The 22,310-nt window shown below is 34.3% G+C and overlaps 3 protein-coding genes across 11 annotated transcripts in view; 2 read left to right on the top strand and 1 right to left on the bottom strand.

The window, feature by feature from the left end:
• LOC111707578 (uncharacterized) overlaps positions 1-8,019 on the top strand; it is a 42,183-nt gene extending 34,164 nt beyond the window's left edge. For 8 of the 9 annotated variants that reach the window (XM_023480694.1, XM_023480701.1, XM_023480696.1 and 5 more), the window contains 4 exons: positions 3,351-3,718; positions 4,068-4,302; positions 6,332-6,727; positions 7,031-8,019. In XM_023480694.1, coding sequence (XP_023336462.1) covers positions 3,351-3,718; positions 4,068-4,302; positions 6,332-6,727; positions 7,031-7,803 — 1,772 coding nt within the window. In that variant the 3' untranslated portion in view covers positions 7,804-8,019. Of the gene's footprint in view, positions 1-3,350; positions 3,719-4,067; positions 4,303-4,643; positions 4,688-6,331; positions 6,728-7,030 lie in introns of those variants that run through there. The other variant, XM_023480700.1, reaches the window with a different exon arrangement.
• A 6,978-nt stretch (positions 8,020-14,997) lies between these two features.
• Positions 14,998-17,574, bottom strand: LOC111707573 (uncharacterized). The gene is made up of 3 exons (XM_023480687.1): positions 16,914-17,574; positions 16,396-16,827; positions 14,998-15,740 (listed from the first exon to the last, which is right to left on the bottom strand). Exons 1-3 carry the CDS (start codon positions 17,380-17,382, stop codon positions 15,145-15,147), a joined length of 1,497 nt encoding a protein of 498 aa, XP_023336455.1. The 5' UTR covers positions 17,383-17,574; the 3' UTR covers positions 14,998-15,144.
• A 96-nt stretch (positions 17,575-17,670) lies between these two features.
• Positions 17,671-22,036, top strand: LOC111707572 (prolyl 4-hydroxylase subunit alpha-1). The gene is made up of 6 exons (XM_023480686.1): positions 17,671-18,525; positions 18,719-18,933; positions 19,000-19,221; positions 19,876-20,020; positions 20,798-21,023; positions 21,292-22,036. Exons 1-6 carry the CDS (start codon positions 18,084-18,086, stop codon positions 21,698-21,700), a joined length of 1,659 nt encoding a protein of 552 aa, XP_023336454.1. The 5' UTR covers positions 17,671-18,083; the 3' UTR covers positions 21,701-22,036.
• Positions 22,037-22,310: the final 274 nt, after the last annotated feature.

The raw sequence follows: 22,310 nt of genomic DNA, 5'->3' as shown, positions 1-22,310 counted from the left end.
GGACGGTACAAACATAAGACTTACAAACGTCAGACAGTACAAACGTCGGACCAGTACAAACGTCGGACCAGTACAAACATCGGACCAGTACAAACGTCAGACTGGTACAAACGTCGGACCAGTACAAACGTCGGACGGGTACATTTATAAGGAAAAACGTCGGACTAAGGAGGAATAAATATATTTGAATTTTCAGATTAAATTTCTTGTAAATTCGCAATTTTCTCCAAAAAGAAATCCCAATTTTTTTTGTTAAAAATTCATAATCTCACAAAGTCTGGATACATGGACAAGGAGACTGCTAACTATATTGAGGTTAAGCAGGGGGGACGGTACCTACTTGATTCAAATTAGTTTAAATATAGGGTTACAAAGAAGAAACCCAACAAAACCGATTACCAATGCATTCAAAGGAAATTCTTGAGAATGACAAGATTATCAGTTTCCTGGGAGAGCATACACATGACAGTGATCTTTTGAAGAAAAGAGTACGTGAAATAGAAAAACAAGTAGTTAAAGAAAGCTCTGGAAATAAAGCAATAAGTCCACGAACTGTTCTTGGAAACATCTACAACATCGGGTTGCAAAGATATAGGGATTAAACTGTATGATCTTGTAGAATTCATAGTTTGAAATTGTTTAATACAATGGTCCATTCAAAATCTACCAAGTCCGACGTTTTTTCTTATAAATGTACACGTCCGACGTTTGTACTGGTCCGACGTTTGTACTAGTCCGACGTTTGTACTGGTCCGACGTTTGTACTGGTCTGACGTTTGTGCGTCCGACGTTTGTGGCGTCCGACGTTTGTGCGTCCGACGTTATTACTGGTCCCGATCAGTACAAATTTCTTACAGTAGTACTTTTTATCAGTACACATTTTATACAATAGTACTTTTTATCAGTACAAATTTCTTACAGTAGTACTTTTTAACAGTACAAATTTCTTACAGTAGTACTTTTTATCAGTACAAATTTCTTACATTAGTACTTTTTATCAGTACAAACTTCTTACAGTATTTAAGGTACACAGTTTATGATTTTACATATTTGCGCCACTGGGAATAAATATACGCGCCATATGCCGAGCATGAAGCATGAGTATTGAGCAGTTAAATATTTCTGCAGAAACGTTTTGCAAAAATCAATATTTTGTATTTGGTGAGAGTAAATTTCATTATCAAATATTTCAATTATTTAGAAAAATAAATTTTAAGAGAAAACGAGATTTTTGAAAATATACAATAGAATAGAACAGAAGGGGAAAAAAACAGGAATAGACAAGGACAAAGAAACGACATATTAAAATCAGAATTATAACTAATTTTTATAAAGTAAACAATCCTACAATCTACGATTTAAAAGTAATATACCGCAAAGGACGAGACAGCAGTTAAAAATATTTTTGAACTATACAAATTTTAGATTTTCTCTTATGTTTAAGTAGAATACTCGAGGTTTTATGATTTGACCTTGATATTGATATTTTACATTTAATAAAACTATTTCCAACAAATTAGCTCTGCGAGAATAGATTATCAAGTACAAAAGGTGTCAATAAGATTTTGAAAATATTATGCATGACGTCATTCGTGTCAATTGTGATACTGTTTGAACCCGTTGTTTAGTGTATAGGACGTTAGATAATTAGTGAATAAAAAGAAAAGAAAGAACCCATAAAACTGCACTTATTAGTTATTCAACTGCAAACTTTAGTCCAAGGAATATTAGAATTTCTGGAAGGAATGTAAATAGACATTAGCTTGGACAGAACTGCATTTGTTTATATCCCTTCCAGAAACTGCATTACACTTTACTTTATGGTATTTCCTGTTACATTCCTTGCTTTTGTCTAAATATATGTACTCAATATAAAAGTATTCTTAAATGCCACCTATTGTACTTGCCTCTGTTTTACAATTTACCTTGCAGGATGAAAATTGAATGCACCTAATTTTTTCATCGTATCCTATTTATATTAAGTCTGTCATGCCCTTGATAGATTTGTCGGGATTAATTATTCATTTCCACTTTTTTCCTTTAGTGAATATACTCTAGACGGTGCAGGGAGAAGGAATTGATGAATAGATGCATGAAGGGTTGATGTATTAATTGAGAAGAAGATTAGAAAATAAATTGAACTTCAAATAAGTTGTATTAGTAGAGAGAGGTTTGGTTGCTGGGTAATCAAATTACAGGACGGTGTCACGTGATATAACACCCGGCCGTTGTAATATATACACTACACAGTATACAGGCTACTATGTTTCGGTCAAAAACGTGAAATTTTGAAATATAAAAAATATAAAATAGAAATCCACTTTACTTTTTTACTTCTGCTTTGTTTCAAAGCTTTTTTGATCTATAGAAATTGCCATTTAAATAACCGTTTCTTAAAATTACCTATAACACTATTATTTTAGCAAGACGTGCTATAGAGTTTTTGGACTTAAATTTTCTTTATATCTTGAAGGTTCTCGCCTTTTCGATAGAGAGAAAATTTGTTGAAAAACTTTGTAACACTGCGAACCAAAATAACAGTGTTGTAAATAATTATTATAGTTTAGTAGTTTATGCCCTCAGTAAATTGTTGTATAAATTTTAATTTTGTTTTAATATTCTATCCCTTATGTATCATGTAGTTGTACATGTAAAACAATTGGGCTAAGAATGTAACATTTTCATTTCAATTAAAAAAAATATTTTTGAAATATCCTAAATTTTTTGTAGAAAATCCGGAAACCAACAAAACCGTTACAGCACACGTACAGCTAATTTAAATTTATAGCAAGATGATTACTTTATAGCACGTTCATTATGAAATTAACGATGAAGTGAGGAAGAATGATAAAGTACACAATAGTTTCATAAATAATATATCGATCATTATTTCAATTGGACAATGACACTAAATGGGTTTTCAACGTTTTGAAATGTGAACTTTTAATGAACGGTTTCAATGACAAGAAAGGGTTATAGTCTGAAATTATAAAAGCACAAAAATCAGCCATTTCTTGCCCATAAGTGCAGTAGTAATTCATAATTTGCTTTCTACTACAGGGTGTCCCACGAAACATGACAGTTGGTGAATAGTTAGAAATGTCTTTTTCCGCGAGTTTTTAAGTTGTTTAATACTATAACTAAATAAACTGCACCAAAAAGTCTTCAATATCTAGACAGTATATGAAAGAAGAAATTCAGAACTATTCACAACTGTCATGTTTCGTGGGACACCCTTCAGAGAAAGGGCCATCGGTTTTTAACTTGTGTACTTTTCTATTCGTGAAGGATCATTTAAATTACTTAGACATTCAAATTTCGGCGAAAAATAATAATTATGTTTACTCTAGGTGCTCTACAGATAGCTAGTGCTGTGCCTGGTCTAGTAGGTTCTATCTCAAGCTCTAGTGTTCCTGAAACCAGAAGTAGTCCTCCAGGAACATCAGGCGGGAGCAGGGCAGGAAGCGACCGAGAGACAGGATGTGATGAACATAGACATTCCTACAGCAGACAGGGGAGCAGAGGTTCAATATCCGGGGATATATTCAAGCGCAGAGGCAGTTTACCTGTCTGCCAATCCAAGCGCGGAAGTATTTGCGCGTATTCAGGGGGCGCGGTGTGTGAGAGTACCCCTGTCGGTGAGATCTGTGAGGCGAGGATGGCGATGATGAAATCTGACACAGAAACTATTGAAAATGGGCTTGGAGAAAACCAAGAGGTTTGTTAAATTTATTTTCAAGTTAATTTTTTTCTGAATTGTGCATTCTTTCTTTTCCAACCTGAAACATTCTTTAATAATATAAAATGTTAGAATCAGTGTATAGCTTAGTCTTTTTAAATATTCATTTCGTTAAGGCAACTCTTGGTGTAAACTGTCAAATTTTAGTTTTCGAGTGTACACATAGATAGTACATATATACCTTCAAATTCCTCTAGAGTTAGTTGAAGGCAAATCAGAATTATTTGATATTTATCAAGATTTTTCACTAAATATTTAAACTATGTATCGGTCATTTGATTGATCGCATTCTTTAAAAGCATATTTCTTGAATTAAATGTTTGTAAAGGTTGTACGAGGTCAGTTATCTCTAGTTAATGTCGGAGTCAAGGATCCGGAGCCTCAATACAAGTTCCCTATAGAGACCTATACCGGCCTGGACGTAGCTACAGCGGAGCGAATCAAGAAGTTTGAGGCGGAGACGAAAGCTATGCTAACCCGTAGTGCACATGAGCATTCAGGATCCACCCTTCAGCTCAGCTCAGCACATCAAGGTCGTCTTAGTTTAGACGGACAAACACACAGTAAGTTTATTTACTTCTTACTTAAAAAGGGAGGGTTGTGAAAAATGCAAGGGGTAAAGGTTGAATGCGCGAAATATATCTAAAAACACTGAATCTGAAATTCCGAGTTATTTGAGACGTTTTCCGAGTAAAAAGAAATATTGATTGGCCCAGTTTTGAATGAATTAAAGATGGAACAGTCTTTTCTGCGTTTGCTGCAATTGATATAAAATAAGTTGAAGAGATCACAATGTCACACTTCTGATGCATTCAAACCTTTCATTTTCGCGACCCTTCTCATTTATTATTATTAATCCTTCTGTTATCTTTAAAATTATCGCCTCACTTCTGAAATATTTCAGTCCATAACCGGAGTTTTAAACTCTAGCAACTCCGGGGGTATAAGGTACAATGTGTTCTTCATCCTCATCTAGTACAGTACATTACTTTGAGGAGTAGGATATATGTTTAACTCGGAGAATAGCCTAGTTTATCACTGTGTTTCAGTGATTAGTTTCAATTTGCTTATTAGTTTAATTAGTTCATTTAAAGCTAAATACAAGCCATATTTCCTAATTCAGATCATTAATAGCAAAATCCTTGTGATGATTTAAAAAATAAAAAATTTTAAGGTTTTATTCTCCGTAAGATTTTTTAATTCATGTTTAAAAGACTTGTTTTCCATTTGAAAGTCTTGAAGAATGTCTCCAGGATTAATATAACGGCAGTGAGAAACCTGCCTTCCCTACTCTAACATTAGCTTAAACCTTAACCAGGGACTGTAAGGCAGGATTTCCGTACTCGTCGTCTTAAAAATATTTACATTGAAGTCCCAGTAGAATCTTTTTGGCAAATCACTTAGTTTTAACACGGATTTTATCCAGGGAGTATCGCCTATACCTATAGAAGTATATATGCTTTGCAGACGGGTACTTCATATGAATAAGAAATATTTGTCTAATGTACATTTACTGCGTTTACAATAACCTATTCTGAATATTTCATATACAAATGGAGTACCCGTCTGCAAAGCATGTATAATCATATGGTAGGGCGAACCGCGTCAGTTATATCTCCCTTCTATTCCTTACTCCCTGATTTTATCTCAATCATTCAGTACAGGAACTTATTGAATTAAATTGAATTTAGAGGATAATTAATCTTACAGTCCCTGATATTCTTTGTAAACAATTACTTGTTTCATAATATTATTATTAATATTTTTTATAGCGGGTTATAAAATCTGTACACTCAGATTAACTAATTCTGTGTGAATAATTAATTGTTATCATCTGTACAAAGAATATTAAATGTTTGCTGTTTACTAATACCTTGATTAATCATACAGTTTTCAGTAAACTTCAGTCTTAACCAGAAAGACCCGGAATTAATTAGCATAATCAGACGACTTTACAGATATTCTCTGGTAATTTAAAACACAAAATAAATGCAGACCACATCTTGGAATTGGCATGACTAGTGCTATTTTGTTATTATTGTTTCATTAATCATATTTGTAAAATTAGATTGTTAAGTCGTCTGATTAATTATAAATTAATTTCGGGTCTTTCTGGTTATGACTGTACACACAAATATTTTCCATTTAAAGTGACTGTCTTTGTAATTTCAAATATCTATTTTTATTCAAAGAAGGCCATGCCCGACTCACAAAGATATCCTTCAAACCTTTATCTGATCAATAATATGGAAGAAACCGTCGTTTTTCTAGCTTGAAAAGTGTTTTATTTTAACGGTTTCCTTCATTGTTTCTAAAGCATAAATTCGTAAGTCACTTTCGTGGAGAAACCACAATTGAAAATTCAAAAACTAACTTGTCATTGGTACCTTTGTGAATCCAAATCTAAAAATGGAGGGTCACTTGAAATATCATCTACAATTCCTAGGCACGATATTTAATTTATAAGATTATGAGAATGTTGAATCTTAATTGTATAGGGGGACAAAGAATTCATAAAATGTCTTTATGGGGTCAAAATGTGTGATTATAACTATAAATGTTGAATTATATAGTTAAAAAATAATTGTTTAGAACCCCCCGAGCTTGAATCTACTAGCAGTGAGACGAGTTTAAACTCTCTACCCCGGAGTTCTGGTCGTCTAACCAGTCTAACCACACCCGTCCCTGATACTAATCCTCTAGACGGAGGAATCCTTATGGAAGAACCTTATCAGACCGACGCATACAACAGGATTCCAGGAGATGAGTCCTTCCTTGCTCTCTCCTACAGAGCCTCCACGCTACCCTGCAGCCTTGAACCGTCCAGGCACTTCTCTAACCATCTACTCGGCTTTGATACAAACAAAGTGATGAAACGAGGAACCCTGCAGAGGCTGAAGGTTCGAAAACATGGAGAATTATCAGATGATGGTGGAGATTTGATAGAGTCTAGTTCTGATGTCGATATAGACGAGAATACGGAGGATGGTGAGTATTTTAGAAACTTGAAAAAGGTTGATTCAGTTTGAAATTCAGTCAATTCAATATTCATAATTCCTTATGATTGATGCCCAGACTTAAAGTACACATGACCCCCTTTATTTTTTTATATTCAATATTATACATTTAAATTTAAGACAGTTATGTTTTGTGTTAAATATAAGTTTTGTTCCGAGTCTTCATGCCAATTATTTTACTGCTTTACTGTATTCATGACAATTGCACATTTGCTGCAATTAATTCATCAATTTGTAAATTTATTACATTAATTATGCATTTCTATATTTTCAGCTGAATCCTTGTTGGTCAAGTTGTCTGCTTCCTTCGACCAGAAGATGAGATTCCTCCTAGACCCAGAGTATAGAGAGGATGGAGATGGACCAGGAGAGGAGGGGAACTGGTCGGATTTAAACCAAATCCAGGAGCAAGCTCTACTGGATGCTTTAGGCTCTAAAAAAGAACTGGACGATGTAAGAAATGCCTTTCTCCGAGATAAGGCAAATAAAAAAGTTGAGCTAAAACGCTCTGCCAGGGTTGACAGAAACTCTGAACCAGAAATCAGAAAATCCGTCAAACAAGAACCTGTTCTTCAACAAGTTAACCATAGAAAACCACTTAAAAGATCTGATAGTTTAACTAAAAGAGAAAAAACTGAACTGAACCAAAAGAAACGTGAGGTTGAGAAAGAAAATAAAGTGATGAAACTTAAAGAGCATTTTGAGCAGAGCGGAACCCGTCCGCGAAACTCCGGGAACCCACTCGGTTCAGCAAATACAAAGTTTGACATAAACAAGGTTCGGAAGAAGCTCTCCGACAACAGAAATAGACGAATAAAGAGAAGACATACTGTAGGAGGAACCAAAGATTTTACTGAAATTATTTTATCAAAGATGAACTCGGAGAAATCTAAATCTTCTTGGGATCGTTTAGCTCCGGTAATTTCTAATCAAGAACTGATCGCGGAGCGGAATGAGAGATGGAACCTGGAACGTGAGGATCGGGAGGAACGAAGATTATCTCTCCCTGACTGTACACCTGACCGGCCTACTGAGTCCTCTGTATAAACAATGAACTGTCCATTTAATATCTGTGATAAACCTTAGAGTAGTTCCGACATGCCGTCTTGTACTGTACATGTCAAGTACTGCGTATGTACTCTTGTTGTACACCATTTAACTCTTCTGAGTTAGGAGCAGTGGTTTCAGATGGTTGAAGCCATATCTTTGACAAATATTTAATTATTGCAATTTTTGTTACAAAATAATAGAGCTTCAGTGTTATTTTTATTTATTTACTGCCGAGAGTTTTTAAAGTGCAATTTTGAAGACAAGGATTTTTCTTGTAGTTCTGGCAAGGTTTAAATTCAAAGAAATAGGGAAGTAGAGCTCAGATTTTATACACAATATGACGATCCCAGGTTAAAACAAGGCTTGAATTTTTTAATAGCTTTTCAAATAATTTAGTAATGAAAGAAACAATTTTATATTTGCAGGAAACCACGAATATAAGGAAACTGACAGTATAAATGTTACAGTCTTCTCTGATGTCTCATCCTTTGTGGGTAACCCTGTATTCTAATCCTATCCGTAGCGTTTTTAACCTGTATGAACAGTTCAATTGATTAAATTAGATTTTATGAAGTAAGGCAAACAGAGTCGCTATATAAATAATTGAGAGAAGATCTAAATATCGACTTTGATCTTTAAATACTAGTAAACAATTAAATGTTTCATCAGAAAAAATATCCAACAAGATGAATGTATGCAATTGGTTGAAATTCGTGTTGTCAGTTTGCATCGATGTTATTTTCAGTTTTTATATATATACATAGGGTTACCCACAAACGATGAGACGACTGTACGGAATTTATACTGTCCGTTTCTTTAAACTTGTTACTTTTTTTGCCAATCATAAAATAAGCCTTAAAACGATTATTATCAAGGAGAGGAATCAAATTAATCTTCAGATCGTCATATTTGAAGAGCTTCGATCAAGACGGTTTCTTGTATAACCATATTGGTTTATTTTGAAGAAGAAAATGCGTATTAAGATTAAGGGTTGATCAAGATTTTAAAAATCTAAATGTTTTTTAATTCGGTCTCATAAAACTGTTACATCACAATGTTCCTTGAGAGCAAAAAAGTTCAACTTGGTATCGCGGAGCAAATGCAACTCATGCATGAAGGTGATTGAAAACAGGTTTCCGTCAAATCATATCACTCCGTCCTGGTGAGATATTGATGTTTTTTAAGACACACTCTGTACAGCTGGAGACACCTTTTAAATGCTTTTAGTTATTCCATAGATTTCTTTTCCAAGACCTGCATGTATTACATGTATTGTTCAGTGTAAATTTTCATGAGCCTCCTTGCATAACTCAAGTCTGTACATTCAAGAACGTTCAGCTACCTATTTTACTCTTTACTTTTGTTTTGAGAAACCCGCAACTCGCGACAACTTACATCCAACGGCCGTAAAGAGCCAAACAAAGAATGCAAATGCCATTTGAATTTTTATAGAGGTAAATATATACGTTTCCATTAAGGCCATCATGAAAAGGTTTCCATTAAATTATATCTGCTTGTCCTGATAAGATATCAAAGGTTCCAAGAGATACACCCTGTATATTTTGGATTTTGGAATTTTATGATAATTTGGTTCAAATGGGCAAAATTTCTTGTAAAAAACTTTTACTTGAATTATCCATCTAATCTTAATCCTTTAGTCTTCCATTTTCATCTTATTAATCCTTAAATCTCTATCCTTTAATTTGTCATATTAATTTTAATCAATTATCTTTTACTCTTTCATTTTAATCCTAAGTCTTTACTCCTCCACCTAAATAATTATCCATTATGAATTTTTCTTCGTTCTTCCAACTTTATTCTAAATCTTTATCCTTTACTCTTCTGTCCTTAATCCTTATCCTTTATCGTTTACAATCTACACCTTCCATTTTTCCTATTTACTCGTATCCCAATCCTTCTTTAGTTTTTCTTTACCCTTGCATCTCCATACTCCATATTATCTCATACTTTGCATTTACACACCCGGTGTCTTACAAATATCGATATCTCACCAGGACAAGGAGATATGTTTTGATAGAAAACTGTTTCCTGGTCCGTGTGTCCGTGATGGGGTTTATGGAAACTTGTATCATCCTCTAGTAATTTGAAATGATATTTACCCTCTTTGTTTGGTCCTTGGTGCCCGTTTGGTGCAAGTTGTTGTGAGTTGTGGGGTTGGTAAAATAAATAAATAGACACTCTTGAACATACAGAGTACAGACCTTAGTTTTGGAAGGAGGTTCATGAAAATTTATACTGAACAATTACATGAAGAAAGGTCTGGGAAAAGAAATTAATGAAATAACATTAACAGTAAGTTATTAATCATGTAAAATGTGTCTCCAGTTGTAAAGGGTGTGTCTGAAAAAAAACCTCGATATCTCACCATGTGCAGGACGCAGTGATATGATTTGACGGAAATTGTTTCCAATCACCATCATGCATGAGAACCAGGAACAAGTTGAATTTTCTCCGCAATACCAAGTTAAACCTGTTTGCTCTTAAGGAACACTGTGACAACTGCCGTCTTTTCTTACAATCGGAGCGTTTTAACGAATATTTCTTGTATAATTTAACTAACTTAATATCGAAAGTTTATTAGTTAATTTGATTATAAATTGCATAAAGGAATTGTCTTTCAATTTCAACACTTTGGGATGCTTTGAAGCATCAAAAGTGCAATTTGAAAGCATCAAAAACATCATTTGAAAGCATCAAAAGCACCAAGCAATCAATTGATCTTAGATCTACTTTCGTAGTCAGCCCTAGAATTAATATTCATCATCTGCCTGTAGACGGGTGAATACTATACATATACATCCTAGCTCTAATTTGAATTAAGAAACTAGTAAGTTTAGGATCAAAAGACTCAGGCAGAGAAACTTTTAGATAGTTGATAACACTCTCTTTCAAAAGTACCTAAAATGATCATCCTAGGTTGATGCACGGTTAGCAAGGGAATAGGATTATTTAGTGTTTATAACACTGCTAACACGATGGAAATAAAATAAATTGAAAATATTAACTTTCCAGTCTAATTATGACTGAATGAGCTAAGAATTATGAACCAATGCGTTTTCCTGTGCATTTTAAATGGATTTAATACCACAAATATTTCCTCATCAGTTGAAAGAAATCCTTCATTTTTCCGACCAAAATCATTTTTGATGCTTTAAGAAAAGCCTGAGAAAGGGCAAGTTTTGGCAAGAGAGGAAGAAGATGCCACACNCCTCCTTTTTTGAATATAATGACACAGAATATATAAAAGTTGCCAACTTTCTTAATAGTTAGTTTTGATAGGTACATATACTAATTACATGCTGAAAATGACAAATAGTTAATGGTCTCAAATTAGGTCATTTCTCTAAGGCTGTTCTATAAAAATTAAAAAGCTGAGGGAAATTTAAATCCTAATATGAACAGAAAAAAAACATTGATATGGAATACTTTGACCTTTTTCGACATATTTTGGTCTCAAAAGTATGGCTTTGCCTTAATTGTGACTTGGATATTAAATTGTTACTTAGAATGTGTATTTGATACTGCAAAATAAAATTTTCACTCCAGCCTGTGTAAATCGCAAGTCAATTCATAATTCATTTGAATTGTATCTAAGCCATCTTAATATTGTTATAATTATCGTTATATCTGACAATATTATTATTATTAGAATCATTATTATCTTCATGATTATTAGTAGTAATCGTACAGGTAGTACTTGGATTATCATTATTACCTTGTTTATTCTAATTATTATCAAAGTCGGTAGTGAATAGTGATAGTTTTCAACTATTCATCCCCACTCCCAGTAAGACAGTAGAAACATGGTTAAGTTATATCATTGTTTTTTTTTATTTTCCAAAAATTTAATTTCACTCCTGCATCATCCACATATTGCAAACAAATAGGTCCTTATGAATCTGACTGTTTTTAGAAAACAAAACAAAAACATTTTAATGAATTGAAAAGCAGCGCCCTACTATGCTGATATATAATATAGTTTTAAACCTTCATATTATCAGTATGATTGTTATTATACTATTACTAGTGTTTTTATATTTTTCATTATTATTACCATGATGTTTTAGACAAGGGAAAAACGGGAAATTTACACATATTGTATTGCATCTGTATCAGTGACAGTTATGATGCTTTAATATTTTAATAAAGGAACATTTTTGATGCTTTCCAACAGTTGAATTGTATTTAAGAGATTTCCATGGGTTGGGTTACGCTAGATTACGCAAAGCATCCAAATGTACACTTCAACGCATCTTATTTGTTCAAATTGATTAAGAGTCTGCCACAAACTCAAATTTTCCAGTTATATATCTTTGAAACCTGATGATTTAAACCTTTTAATATTTGATCAAACAGAAGTCATAATTATAATGCCTAAGGTCTTCGACAATGGATTGCAGAATTTGTGGTAGACTGAATTTCTATATTATCTGGGTAACATACTAGGAATTTCAGCACAAAATATGATCTAATACAGGGTGTCCCAAAAAACATGGGAATTCAGTGACGAATTCGATATCGTCTTTGTCATGAATTAGCATAGTAATACCTAATTTCAAAAGCCATAATATTATTATGTCTGCTAGAGTTTATTTTATGAAAAGGGTAAAAGACTGTAAAGATTTGTCTAAATGTCTCCGCAAGATGAACACTGAAGACGGACAAGTTTACTCTGTTTGTATACTGCAATTTTCTTGTTTTACTAAGTACAACCGTATGCAGTCAAAACATAAACAAACATAATGTGAACATAACAGACGAAACTCTTACAGATTACAGCTTTCTCAGTAGGTATCACTATACTAAATCAAAGAATTAGTTAAAAAGACGATATCGAATTCGTCACTGAATTCCCATGTTTTTTGGGACACCCTGTATCAAAATATCTAAAATCAAAACATTGTTCTTCTCAATAAATTTGAGAGGTTACTGCGCCTTAAAAAGCTTATTGTGAGTATTAGTGACTGAGATTTGATCAAATTGAATCAGGTGGTCTCCACGAACTCCTGCTAAACCATCAAGTTGGTCATGAACACAGCTACCAAGATATATTATTAATAGTACTCATGTTTCAGTGTTTGATTTTTTCTAGCCCGATTTTTGGGTCAGAAATATTAAAAATGCTCTTTGGACAGAGCAAGGTTGCTCAAAATGTATATTTCTAAAAACTTATATAAATTAAATTTCTTATGTGTGGTTAAAAAAGGAGTACAAGTATTTAGCTCTATTTGCTAATATTTTCATATCACGAGCAAAGGTATCAAGGATTATCAAAAATTTAAAATGATTAAACAACGTCGTATAGATGAACTATTGCTTACAAAATCTATTATATGTGATCCGTTTTAAGTCTTGGGGCTGAAAAATGTTAACAATTAACATTTTAGTGGGAACATAGTTATTTACTTACAGGCGTACCCACAAAGGATGAGATTTCAGAGACGACTGCATGAAAGTTTTACTATCTGTTACCTTGTATTCATGATTGCGGTCGTCTTTCCAGTCTCATCCTTTTTTACTAACACTGTATAAAAGATTTGACAAATTTAACCATTTTTATTTTTTGTAGCACATTTCTGAGTTTTATTTTCTTAATGTGGCAACTTTTTTTCGGCATTAAAAAATATCTTTAAATATTTATTTTATAAACATGATATACAATTCACATTACTTAAGAGCGCAGGTGAAAAATACGTACACAATAAAGATATTCAAAATCCAATAGAAAGATAAAAAACTTTATGTCGTCTTTGGTAATTTATACTTAACGATAGAATCTATCACGGTAAAATATCATCATTATCATTTAAACTTGAAGTTCTTTAATTATCTTTATCAAAAATCTATAAAATGTTATAAAGTAAAATGATATATTTTATAAATGTAGTGTGGAATTCGTGCACTTTGCAGTAGATAAAAGTACAGATTTTCATGGATTAGAATAATAAAAAAAAATTTTTAAAGTGAAAAATATATGTAATCGTGATTAAAATATGATAATGTGGATATACAGAGCGTCCCATATTATATTAGATTATCTCCAATCTTTAACGCCAAAATACGCACATAATACTCGAAAAAATCCAGCAATTTCCCACAAAAAAATGTTCTATTAGACTTATTAAATTTTTCAAAATGATCCATTCTTCTTAAATTTTCTGATTTGTCCCCCAAATCGTAGTTTAGACCCATTGAAGCGGTCTAATTTGATGTGGGACACCCTGTAGATACATACAAGGATTACAAATAACCGTGACTCAACTGTATGAATATTTTATGCGGTGCATTTAATACATGTTTTGGATGCATCTAATACTTAATTGTTTTTATAACGGAACTGTTTATGTTTCTGAACACAGATGTTTAAATGACAACACTTTAATTCTACATCATGTACAGACTACAAATGTTTAATGTCAAATGGTTAAAGGGAATGTAAGCGTAATTTCAAGTGACCCTCAATTCAAACATGACAGTGCACGATTAACTACGGAACCCTTAAAATCTTTATCTGATCAATAATGTGGAAGATATTGTGAGTTTTTCCGGCTTAAAAGTGTTTGATTCTGATCGTTCCTACACGTTTTCCTGCAGTAAATGCGCGAGTTAAATTTGTAGTGACCCCCCAATTAAAAATAATATTTTTTAAAATTATAAACATTAATATTTAATTCATTGACTATCAGACGAAGCTTTTAAATGTACCGTTGTGAATCGGACATTTACATCTATGCATGTAGGGTCACTTGAAATTGCGCTTAGAGACCCTATAAGGCAATAATGCAGTAAACCTAAGAAAAAATTAACTAAATCTTACCTCAAACTCTAATTTTCTAATCCCTATATCGTTTTAACCAGAGGGTTAAACCATTGATATTTTAAACTTTTGACCATTTGATTTGGCAAAATTAGGTTTCAAAGACAAAATGATTAGAAAATTAAGTTCTGTGGCAAAGAATCATTTCTTATATATTGATTGTGCATTCGGGAGTTCCCCAGAATACGAAAAATATTCAAGTTGTTTTAGAAGTTTTTTTGTTAACTTAATTATTTTTTAATTTATCAGTATAATTCAATGGTTATCATCGTTGTTCAAATTGTGTAATATGTCAGATAAAGTTATGTGCAATTATTTTATAAATAAGCTCCCGAAACATTTTTGGCCTCTACGAAGATTTATAATGTATTATATCTATCTATAATATTTCTAATGTATACATAATGTGTAATAAAACAAAACAGGCTGCTTCAATAACAGAAATATAACAAAACCCTCTTATTGAGGGAAATTAAAATTTGGTAAAAATTTTCTTTGTTTTACACTGTAGTTTGGGTTAGATATGGCAGCTCGTCAGAGCTCTGTATTGCAGGACTTATTTTGCCTCGAACTGGACTGCCTACAGGAACTGGACCAACTCCGGGATTAATTAACCCTCGCATTGGACTAGCTCCAGGATGTGTTATCTCTTGAACTGGGCTAGATACAGAAATTATTTCTTTTGTCGTATTCTCATGCTCTACTCTATTAAGATCTTGTTCTGCAGTTTTATCATTCTCTGCACTCAGAACCTCATCTGTATTCAAAGCATGTTCTGCATTCATATTTAAATTTACACTCCTGTTCAGATCTGTACTCCTGCTCAGATCTGTGCGCCTGTTAAGATCTGCACTCCTGTTCAGATCTGCACTCCTGTTCAGATCTGAACTCCTGTTCAGATCCTTGCTCCTGTTCTGTTCCCTGTTACGTTCCCTGCCCCGATTCTGTTCAAAGCTTCTGTCTTGTACCGAGCGCTGGTTCAGAACCATGTTTTCCAAACTCTGGTTCTGTTCCTGTTCCATTGAATCCCCAGGAACCAACGATTCATCGGTCTCCGGCTCAGGATACCGTGAGATACCAGAAGGAAGAGAATCCTCTAAAAAATATAGAAAACTAATTTTATAAACCTCTTTTTTCCACCCACCCCCCCCTGACTTTTATCTTTTTTTAAATTTCATTTTAGTTCTTCTCTATTTTTATTAGTTGTTATAACTCCTCTTTATGTTTCCCAATTCAACTAACTCTCTGCTCTACATCTTATTTCTTGTATTTTTTTTTATTTTCTTCTCAACTTTATCTTATCGGTTTTCTTAATTTATTTATCTTATTTTTCTTATTTATCTTATTTATCTTTTTATATCCGGTAACTCTATAATTTTCTCCTCCCTACCCCCATTATTTACAAGAAAAACTTATTCCAAGAAAATTCAATGCGTTCAAGTTTACTAAAGTGTTTATAAACCGCGTATTTCTACCAGGATTATTATTCTCGTGAGTTTGAATTAGATTAAACCAGTGCTTAGGATCCATTTAATTTTGATGCGGATCCGGATCCGGATCCAGGTCATTTCTTTACTGATTTTAACAAAAAATAATTTTCAAATTTTTTGTTTTATTTTTTTCGCATTTTTTGTATCCTAAAACTTTATGAAGCATTCAGAAATTTGGAAATTTTTATAATCTTTCTTTTTTCAAAAGTATTTTTGCGAATTCGGAGCCGGATCCAAGCACTGTATTAAACCATTGTTTACCTGAGTATCCGGAACATATCTGCAATGAATGCCGGAAAAGAGGATTTGAATGCCGAGTTGAAGAAGGATGAAGATTTATACGGACTTCAGGACGAACCCATTCAGGTTCAGGTTCGTTTACTCTTTCATCCCTGTCCGGAGTATTTCTCCGTATTCGTCGGAGAACTGAAGGAAGTGTACTTGTGGAGTCAATACCTACTGGAAAAACTCTTCGACCCAAGGTTGCGACTTGATATGGTAGAACAGGTCCTTGATAGGGTGGAGCAGGATTCCCTGGGTCCTCTAAGTGGGTTTCACCGGTGTTAGTGGAGGAAACTGCTTCATCGTAGGAAGGAGGAAAAGGTCGATTAAAGGTCCCTTCCAAAGGTTTTCTCCAATCTACTCCATGGGATGAAAGCTGAGTATCCCCGACCCAGCAATCCTCAGTTTGACCTGAAAAAAAATAAATAAAAAAGCAATAGAAAATAAAATAAAAATGAATTAAGATAATTTAAAATAAAATTCTTTTCATTATTTACCTAGAACTGAATTAAAGCTTTCTGCCTGAAGATGGTTTTGTCTCCCTCTCAACCGTCTCTGTCTGAGTCTGTATATGAGAAAAAAGAGCAAAGAGAGCGAGAGGATCGCTGTAATCGCTGATGCAACCAGTCTCAGTCCAATATCACTTATAGAACCTGGAGGAGGTTCAACATCATCACAGATCCATTGACAACACGCATCTCCAACTCTTAAACTCACACAGTTCATTGGGGGAGCACATAGAACCGTCCTACAAAGGACGGGCATTTTTCGAAGACATGTACAGACCTGGCATTCGTCCTGACCCGGAGTAAAAAGTAATCCTTCCGGTATGCTTTGCCCTCGGTTGTCTGTACAATCTCCTTCCTCAGCATATTCGCCTACTTCTGACGGTCCGAAAAAGAAACCTCCAGTGTTCTGTCCCATCGTACTCCAGGCTAGAGAGGAGTAGATCAGTAGTTTAATCATCCTAATTCAAGGATAAACTGACCTCCCTGAGAAGTTGTATGGTTTCCTAAACCATTACAAGATTGACAAGTCCTCCACTGTTCTGTTGAAACCACCAACCTTCTTGTTTAATTAATGCGTAATCTCTGAAAGTTAGAGAAGGAGTGGGTAGTTGCAGCTGCCATTGTAAACATGAGTTCAGAGTCAGACTGAGAGAGAGAGACGGATAGAGAAGGGGAGTCTCTACCTGCCCTAGGCTGCAGCAGAACCAAACAGGATTGTATCATCCCTATTCCCTACACTCCCCCTCTCTCAATCTCTCTCTCTCTCTCTTCATCAATAGCCAGCTTTCTCATGAGAAAGTAAAAAGTGATAACAGTAAACATCTGACTTGAAAGATATGTAAACCAAAATAGAGCCAAATCTCCAGTTATTCTTTTATCCCTGATATATTTTTACAGCTCTCCTTCTTAGTTGATCTCAGATAATCTTCTCTTGGACTGTAATAGGCAGTGTTGTCTTCAATGTTGACACAGATCTGACATGTGTTAAACATATTGAGTTTTAACCCTAATATGCGATTATACACGTAGTACGGCCCCGCTAGATCTCAGCGCTCCCAGAGAATAGGTAGAAGTGAACTCCAGTTCTTCTCTCGTTACAGGAGCTGGAGCACAAGTTAACCATATTGTGCTAGATGCCGGCAAACCTGAATCTATAAAATGCAGAATTTAATCATTTTAATTTATATCTCCACTATAGTCGGAGCAACAGACATTGAAGAAGCAGCGAATAAGTTTCCTTCCGTTAGTGACGGAGACGGAATGTTTACATCGTCTGCAGATCTAGAGGGACTTCTCTGGACTGAGGCTGACCTAGTGGATAAACTAGAGGACTATGTGAAGGACGAGTACAGGAGAATACAGAAGCTAGAGAAGATTCTAGAAGAATATCGGAGTGTACGGGATCGTGCTAGTTTATCCAGTGAGAAGTTTATTGGGAACCCGATCAACTCGTTTCTTCTCATCAAAAAGCTGACCTCCGACTGGAAGGAGTTGAAAGGTGTGATTCAAGGAGACTCGGAGAGATTCCTGAAGAATCTGACAACTGAGAACTATGGGTTGAGGTGGCCCAAGGATGAAGACTTAAACGGAGCAGCAATTGGTAAGTAGAAGTGTTTTTCTTTCCCTTCATGTTTGTTCAAACTTTTTAGCTTTTAACCTATAATTTTTTAAAAGATCTGAGAATCATGTTAAATCCATGTCCGAAATTTTCAGGAAAGTGGCTAGGAAATCACTCTCTATGACGAAGCAATCTTATTTCATGTAATAATTGTATTAATAATTGCTTTGCATAGGTTTAATGAGACTACAGGATACCTACAGGCTAGATACAACGAGCATAGCGAATGGTATTCTCAGTGGTAAACATTTTGGTCCTGGGTTGACCGCACAGGATTGTTTCGAGCTGGGCCGACAAACCTATAACAATGGTGACTACTACCATACTAATATATGGATGGAGGAGGCACTTAGACAATACGAGACAGAGACAGAGAAAACTGTGACAAAGGTATTATTTCTTCATTGACATAGTTGATCATTTTAGACCTCATCAGTTTTTTATTCTCATTTTTAGGCTGATATATTGGAGTATCTTGCGTTCTCAGCTTACATGACCGGAAATATAAGACGCGCCTTAAAACTGACGAAACAGATGGTTGAGTTAGAACCTGAGCATCCTAGAGGACCTGGAAACTTGGAGTACTATCAGTCTACCCTAGAGAAGAAGGGCGCAACCCTGCAGAAACGAGGAGAGGACGGATTAGGAGATGCAGATGAAACTGTAAATATCATTAAGGTAATATAAGTTGTATTAAATGTTTACTTCCAGGGGTTTTTGCATTCCTTTAAAGTTTAAACCTTACAAAAAAAGGTTTGATTTTTTCTTCTTTTATAGTCTAAAATAATTACATCAACAAATTACTTTTTAATCATACCTCAAAACTTCGATCACTCTCATTTTTGACACTTTAACCGAGAATTAAGAATTTTAAGAAAAAGTAATTTTAAGGATATTTTGTAAAAAAAAAATATTTTATGCATATGGAAGGGTACAGGGCGGTAAAACGTCCGGTCCATATTTAAAAAACTATAATAGCCCATAATTTTTTCTCCAGATTTGAAAACTTAATTTTTGAAAAGCCCTTAAAAAAACTAAATGCAGAAACATGCGTAGCAACCTATTAAAGATAGCGGTCCAATGAGTTGGCCTTAAAAATTGGGCTATGGACATGCATATCAAACCAATACCGATACTCTAATGCCTTTTTTAGGGGGGGGGGGTCGTGGGATGCCCCTTCTTCCAGGCTATACAATGATTCAGACCCCACAGTCTTTAAAGGGTTGAATATATTTGTTCCTTAGATATAGATTATAATTATGATATTAACGAGTCACCTTAAGTAACCTTGAAAATTATAGTTTTAAAATTGTACACTATTTTATCTGCTAGGAGCAGAGGAAGAGAGAAGAGGAGTTGGGAGATGAGAGGGTTCAGTACGAGCAGCTCTGCAGAGGAGAGGAATTCATCCCGGAGTCAATCCGATCCCGTCTTCTCTGCAGATACACCACAGGGAAACATCCCTATCTTCTTATTGGTAATATTTGCTTTTTTCAACCAAACCCATTCTCTCACTGCAAGAAACCGAGAGAAAAAAGGTTTTTTTTGTGGTGTAAAGGGACTAGACTTTGTTCCCTCATTTTACCCGAAAAATTATTAGATTTGATTTCTCATTTTTGTTTTTGTTTAATCCAACATAGATTTCTCCTAACATTTTTTGATAAGTATATTACTTCCACAATCAATAGCTTTATTTTAAAACTGATATGTTTATAAGTTGTGCATTCAATAAATGTCAAATACTGACATTTTTGGAGGAACTTAAATCAAAATAGAACGGGTTAACTTCATTTATTATTATTAAGGACTTATGTTTAAAAAAATCTTTTCTACCTTAGATATACTTTAATATTCAAATCTTTATTTGTTTCATGAAATAAAACAGATCAATAAAACGGTGTCTTGCAAGGAAAGTTAATTGCGGTCGTGTATACTCTGCGTACATATTGAAACCAGTTCTCTTTTGGCGGAATTTGTAAACAAGAATAGATGCATCAGTGTTCGTTAAGTATCCGAGGAGGTAAAAAGCATTGAATTTTGATAATTCACATAATAGTTTCCTATGACCAGAATATTTCATTGATTTTTTTATGTGAAAGATGGATCCCATATCAGGCTTTGACATCCGTCTTGTGTTTACAATACCGCCCAGAGACAGTACACTGCAGTACAAAAGATGTGTACACTTCTGAAATAACTTCCCTTGCATTACATCCTTGGATAATTTAGAAATTAAATGTACATTTTACTTAAGGTCCCGTAAAGGAGGAAGATATCTATCCTAATCCCAGAATAGTTCTCTTCCATGATCTGGTCACAGATACAGAGATAGATACGATCAAGGAGCTGGCTACTCCAAGGTTTAAGCGTGCCACGGTGCAGAACTATAAGACAGGGGAGTTGGAGACTGCAAGCTATAGGATCTCTAAGACTGCCTGGTTAAAAGAGGAAGAGCATCCTCATGTTGCAAATATTTACAGGTTTGTCAATAATTACATTTTTTAGTAAATATAAACTTTACAGATTGAAAAATCAAAGGATAAAAAATATATAGTTCATCTTTTATTCAATGGTCTAAAATCTATCTTATATCCGAGAAAGTTCTAAAAATATTTACATTCACTAAATTGAATTTTAAAGTCTTATAGATTAGAATTAGTAGTAATTTGAATCATGCAATTAAATAGTTTCTTCATCTGATACAGTTTCCTGAGATATTTTTAAATAACAGAATGTTTATATTTGAAGGAAAGCGAACCAGTTGACCGGACTAAATATGGAGACTAGTGAGGAGCTCCAGGTCTCTAACTACGGTATCGGAGGTCACTATGAACCTCATTTTGACTTTGCTCGCCGAGAGGAAAAGAACGCGTTTGCAAGTCTAGGAACAGGAAACAGGATCGCAACTCTGCTCATGTATGAATCAGACGTAGAGCTCGGCGGAGCAACAGTATTCCCATATCTAGGGATATCTTTGAAACCTAAGAAGGGCGCGGTAGCGTTCTGGTATAATCTGCACCAGAACGGAGAAGGAGATGAGATGACGAGACATGCCGCATGTCCTGTCCTAGCAGGAACTAAATGGGTTTCAAACTTCTGGATCCATGAGAGAGGACAAGAGTTTACCAGACCCTGCTCAACAGATCCGTTCCGTTGAGGGATAAGGTAGACCCGGAGCAGGAGAAGAGGAAACCTGAAACCTCGGGAGAAGTGAAGATTTGAATCCGAATCCCGGGATTCTCAACCAAGAATACTCATTTTATGCTTATATGAACTTGACCTGGAAACAAGACTCGATAAAATACCAAACCATATTTTACTCAAATACTCTATACAATGTATAAAAAGAAAACTTTACTAATGAATTATAAACGTTTATAGGAAACCCGCACTTTACTCTACACTATACGTTAACCAAAATTTACTCAAAAAATTTCTCAACCATTTCTACGCATTATGTACATTGTCCGTAAATGAATAAATTTCAGCTCTATCCTGTCTTTAAACAAGTTTTTGTATATTTTGCGTTCGTTAGAAGAACGATTTGTTATTCATTCTGCCGTCTATACAAACCTATTAAGCAATACATGTATGATGGATATTGTAAACATTTTAAATCTGAAATAAAATATTTTGTCTTCCAACAAATTATCATAAATACTTTATTATGTACAAATAAATAGCAATACATTTAAGTTAACAAACTCCATCAAGTTGGAGATATCACGGGGTTCAAACAATTAAGGGAGTATGTATAATGTTTAGTT

The sequence above is a fragment of the Eurytemora carolleeae genome, unplaced genomic scaffold, assembly GCF_000591075.1.
Source record: "Eurytemora carolleeae unplaced genomic scaffold, Eaff_2.0 scaffold809, whole genome shotgun sequence".
Lineage (NCBI taxonomy): Eukaryota > Metazoa > Arthropoda > Copepoda > Calanoida > Temoridae > Eurytemora > Eurytemora carolleeae.
This window is presented reverse-complemented; position numbering and strand designations above follow the sequence as displayed.

Coding starts and splice junctions, on each gene's coding strand:
- LOC111707573 (XM_023480687.1), bottom strand. CDS start 17,382: ATGATTAAACTACTGATCTACTCCTCTCTAGCCTGGAGTACGATGGGA. Junction 16,828..16,913: donor AAGCTTTAATTCAGTTCTAG/GTAAATAATGAA, acceptor ATTTTTTTTCAG/GTCAAACTGAGGATTGCTGG. Junction 15,741..16,395: donor GATATGTTCCGGATACTCAG/GTAAACAATGGT, acceptor TATATTTTTTAG/AGGATTCTCTTCCTTCTGGT.
- LOC111707572 (XM_023480686.1), top strand. CDS start 18,084: ATGCAGAATTTAATCATTTTAATTTATATCTCCACTATAGTCGGAGCA. Junction 18,526..18,718: donor CTTAAACGGAGCAGCAATTG/GTAAGTAGAAGT, acceptor TGCTTTGCATAG/GTTTAATGAGACTACAGGAT. Junction 20,021..20,797: donor ACATCCCTATCTTCTTATTG/GTAATATTTGCT, acceptor ATTTTACTTAAG/GTCCCGTAAAGGAGGAAGAT.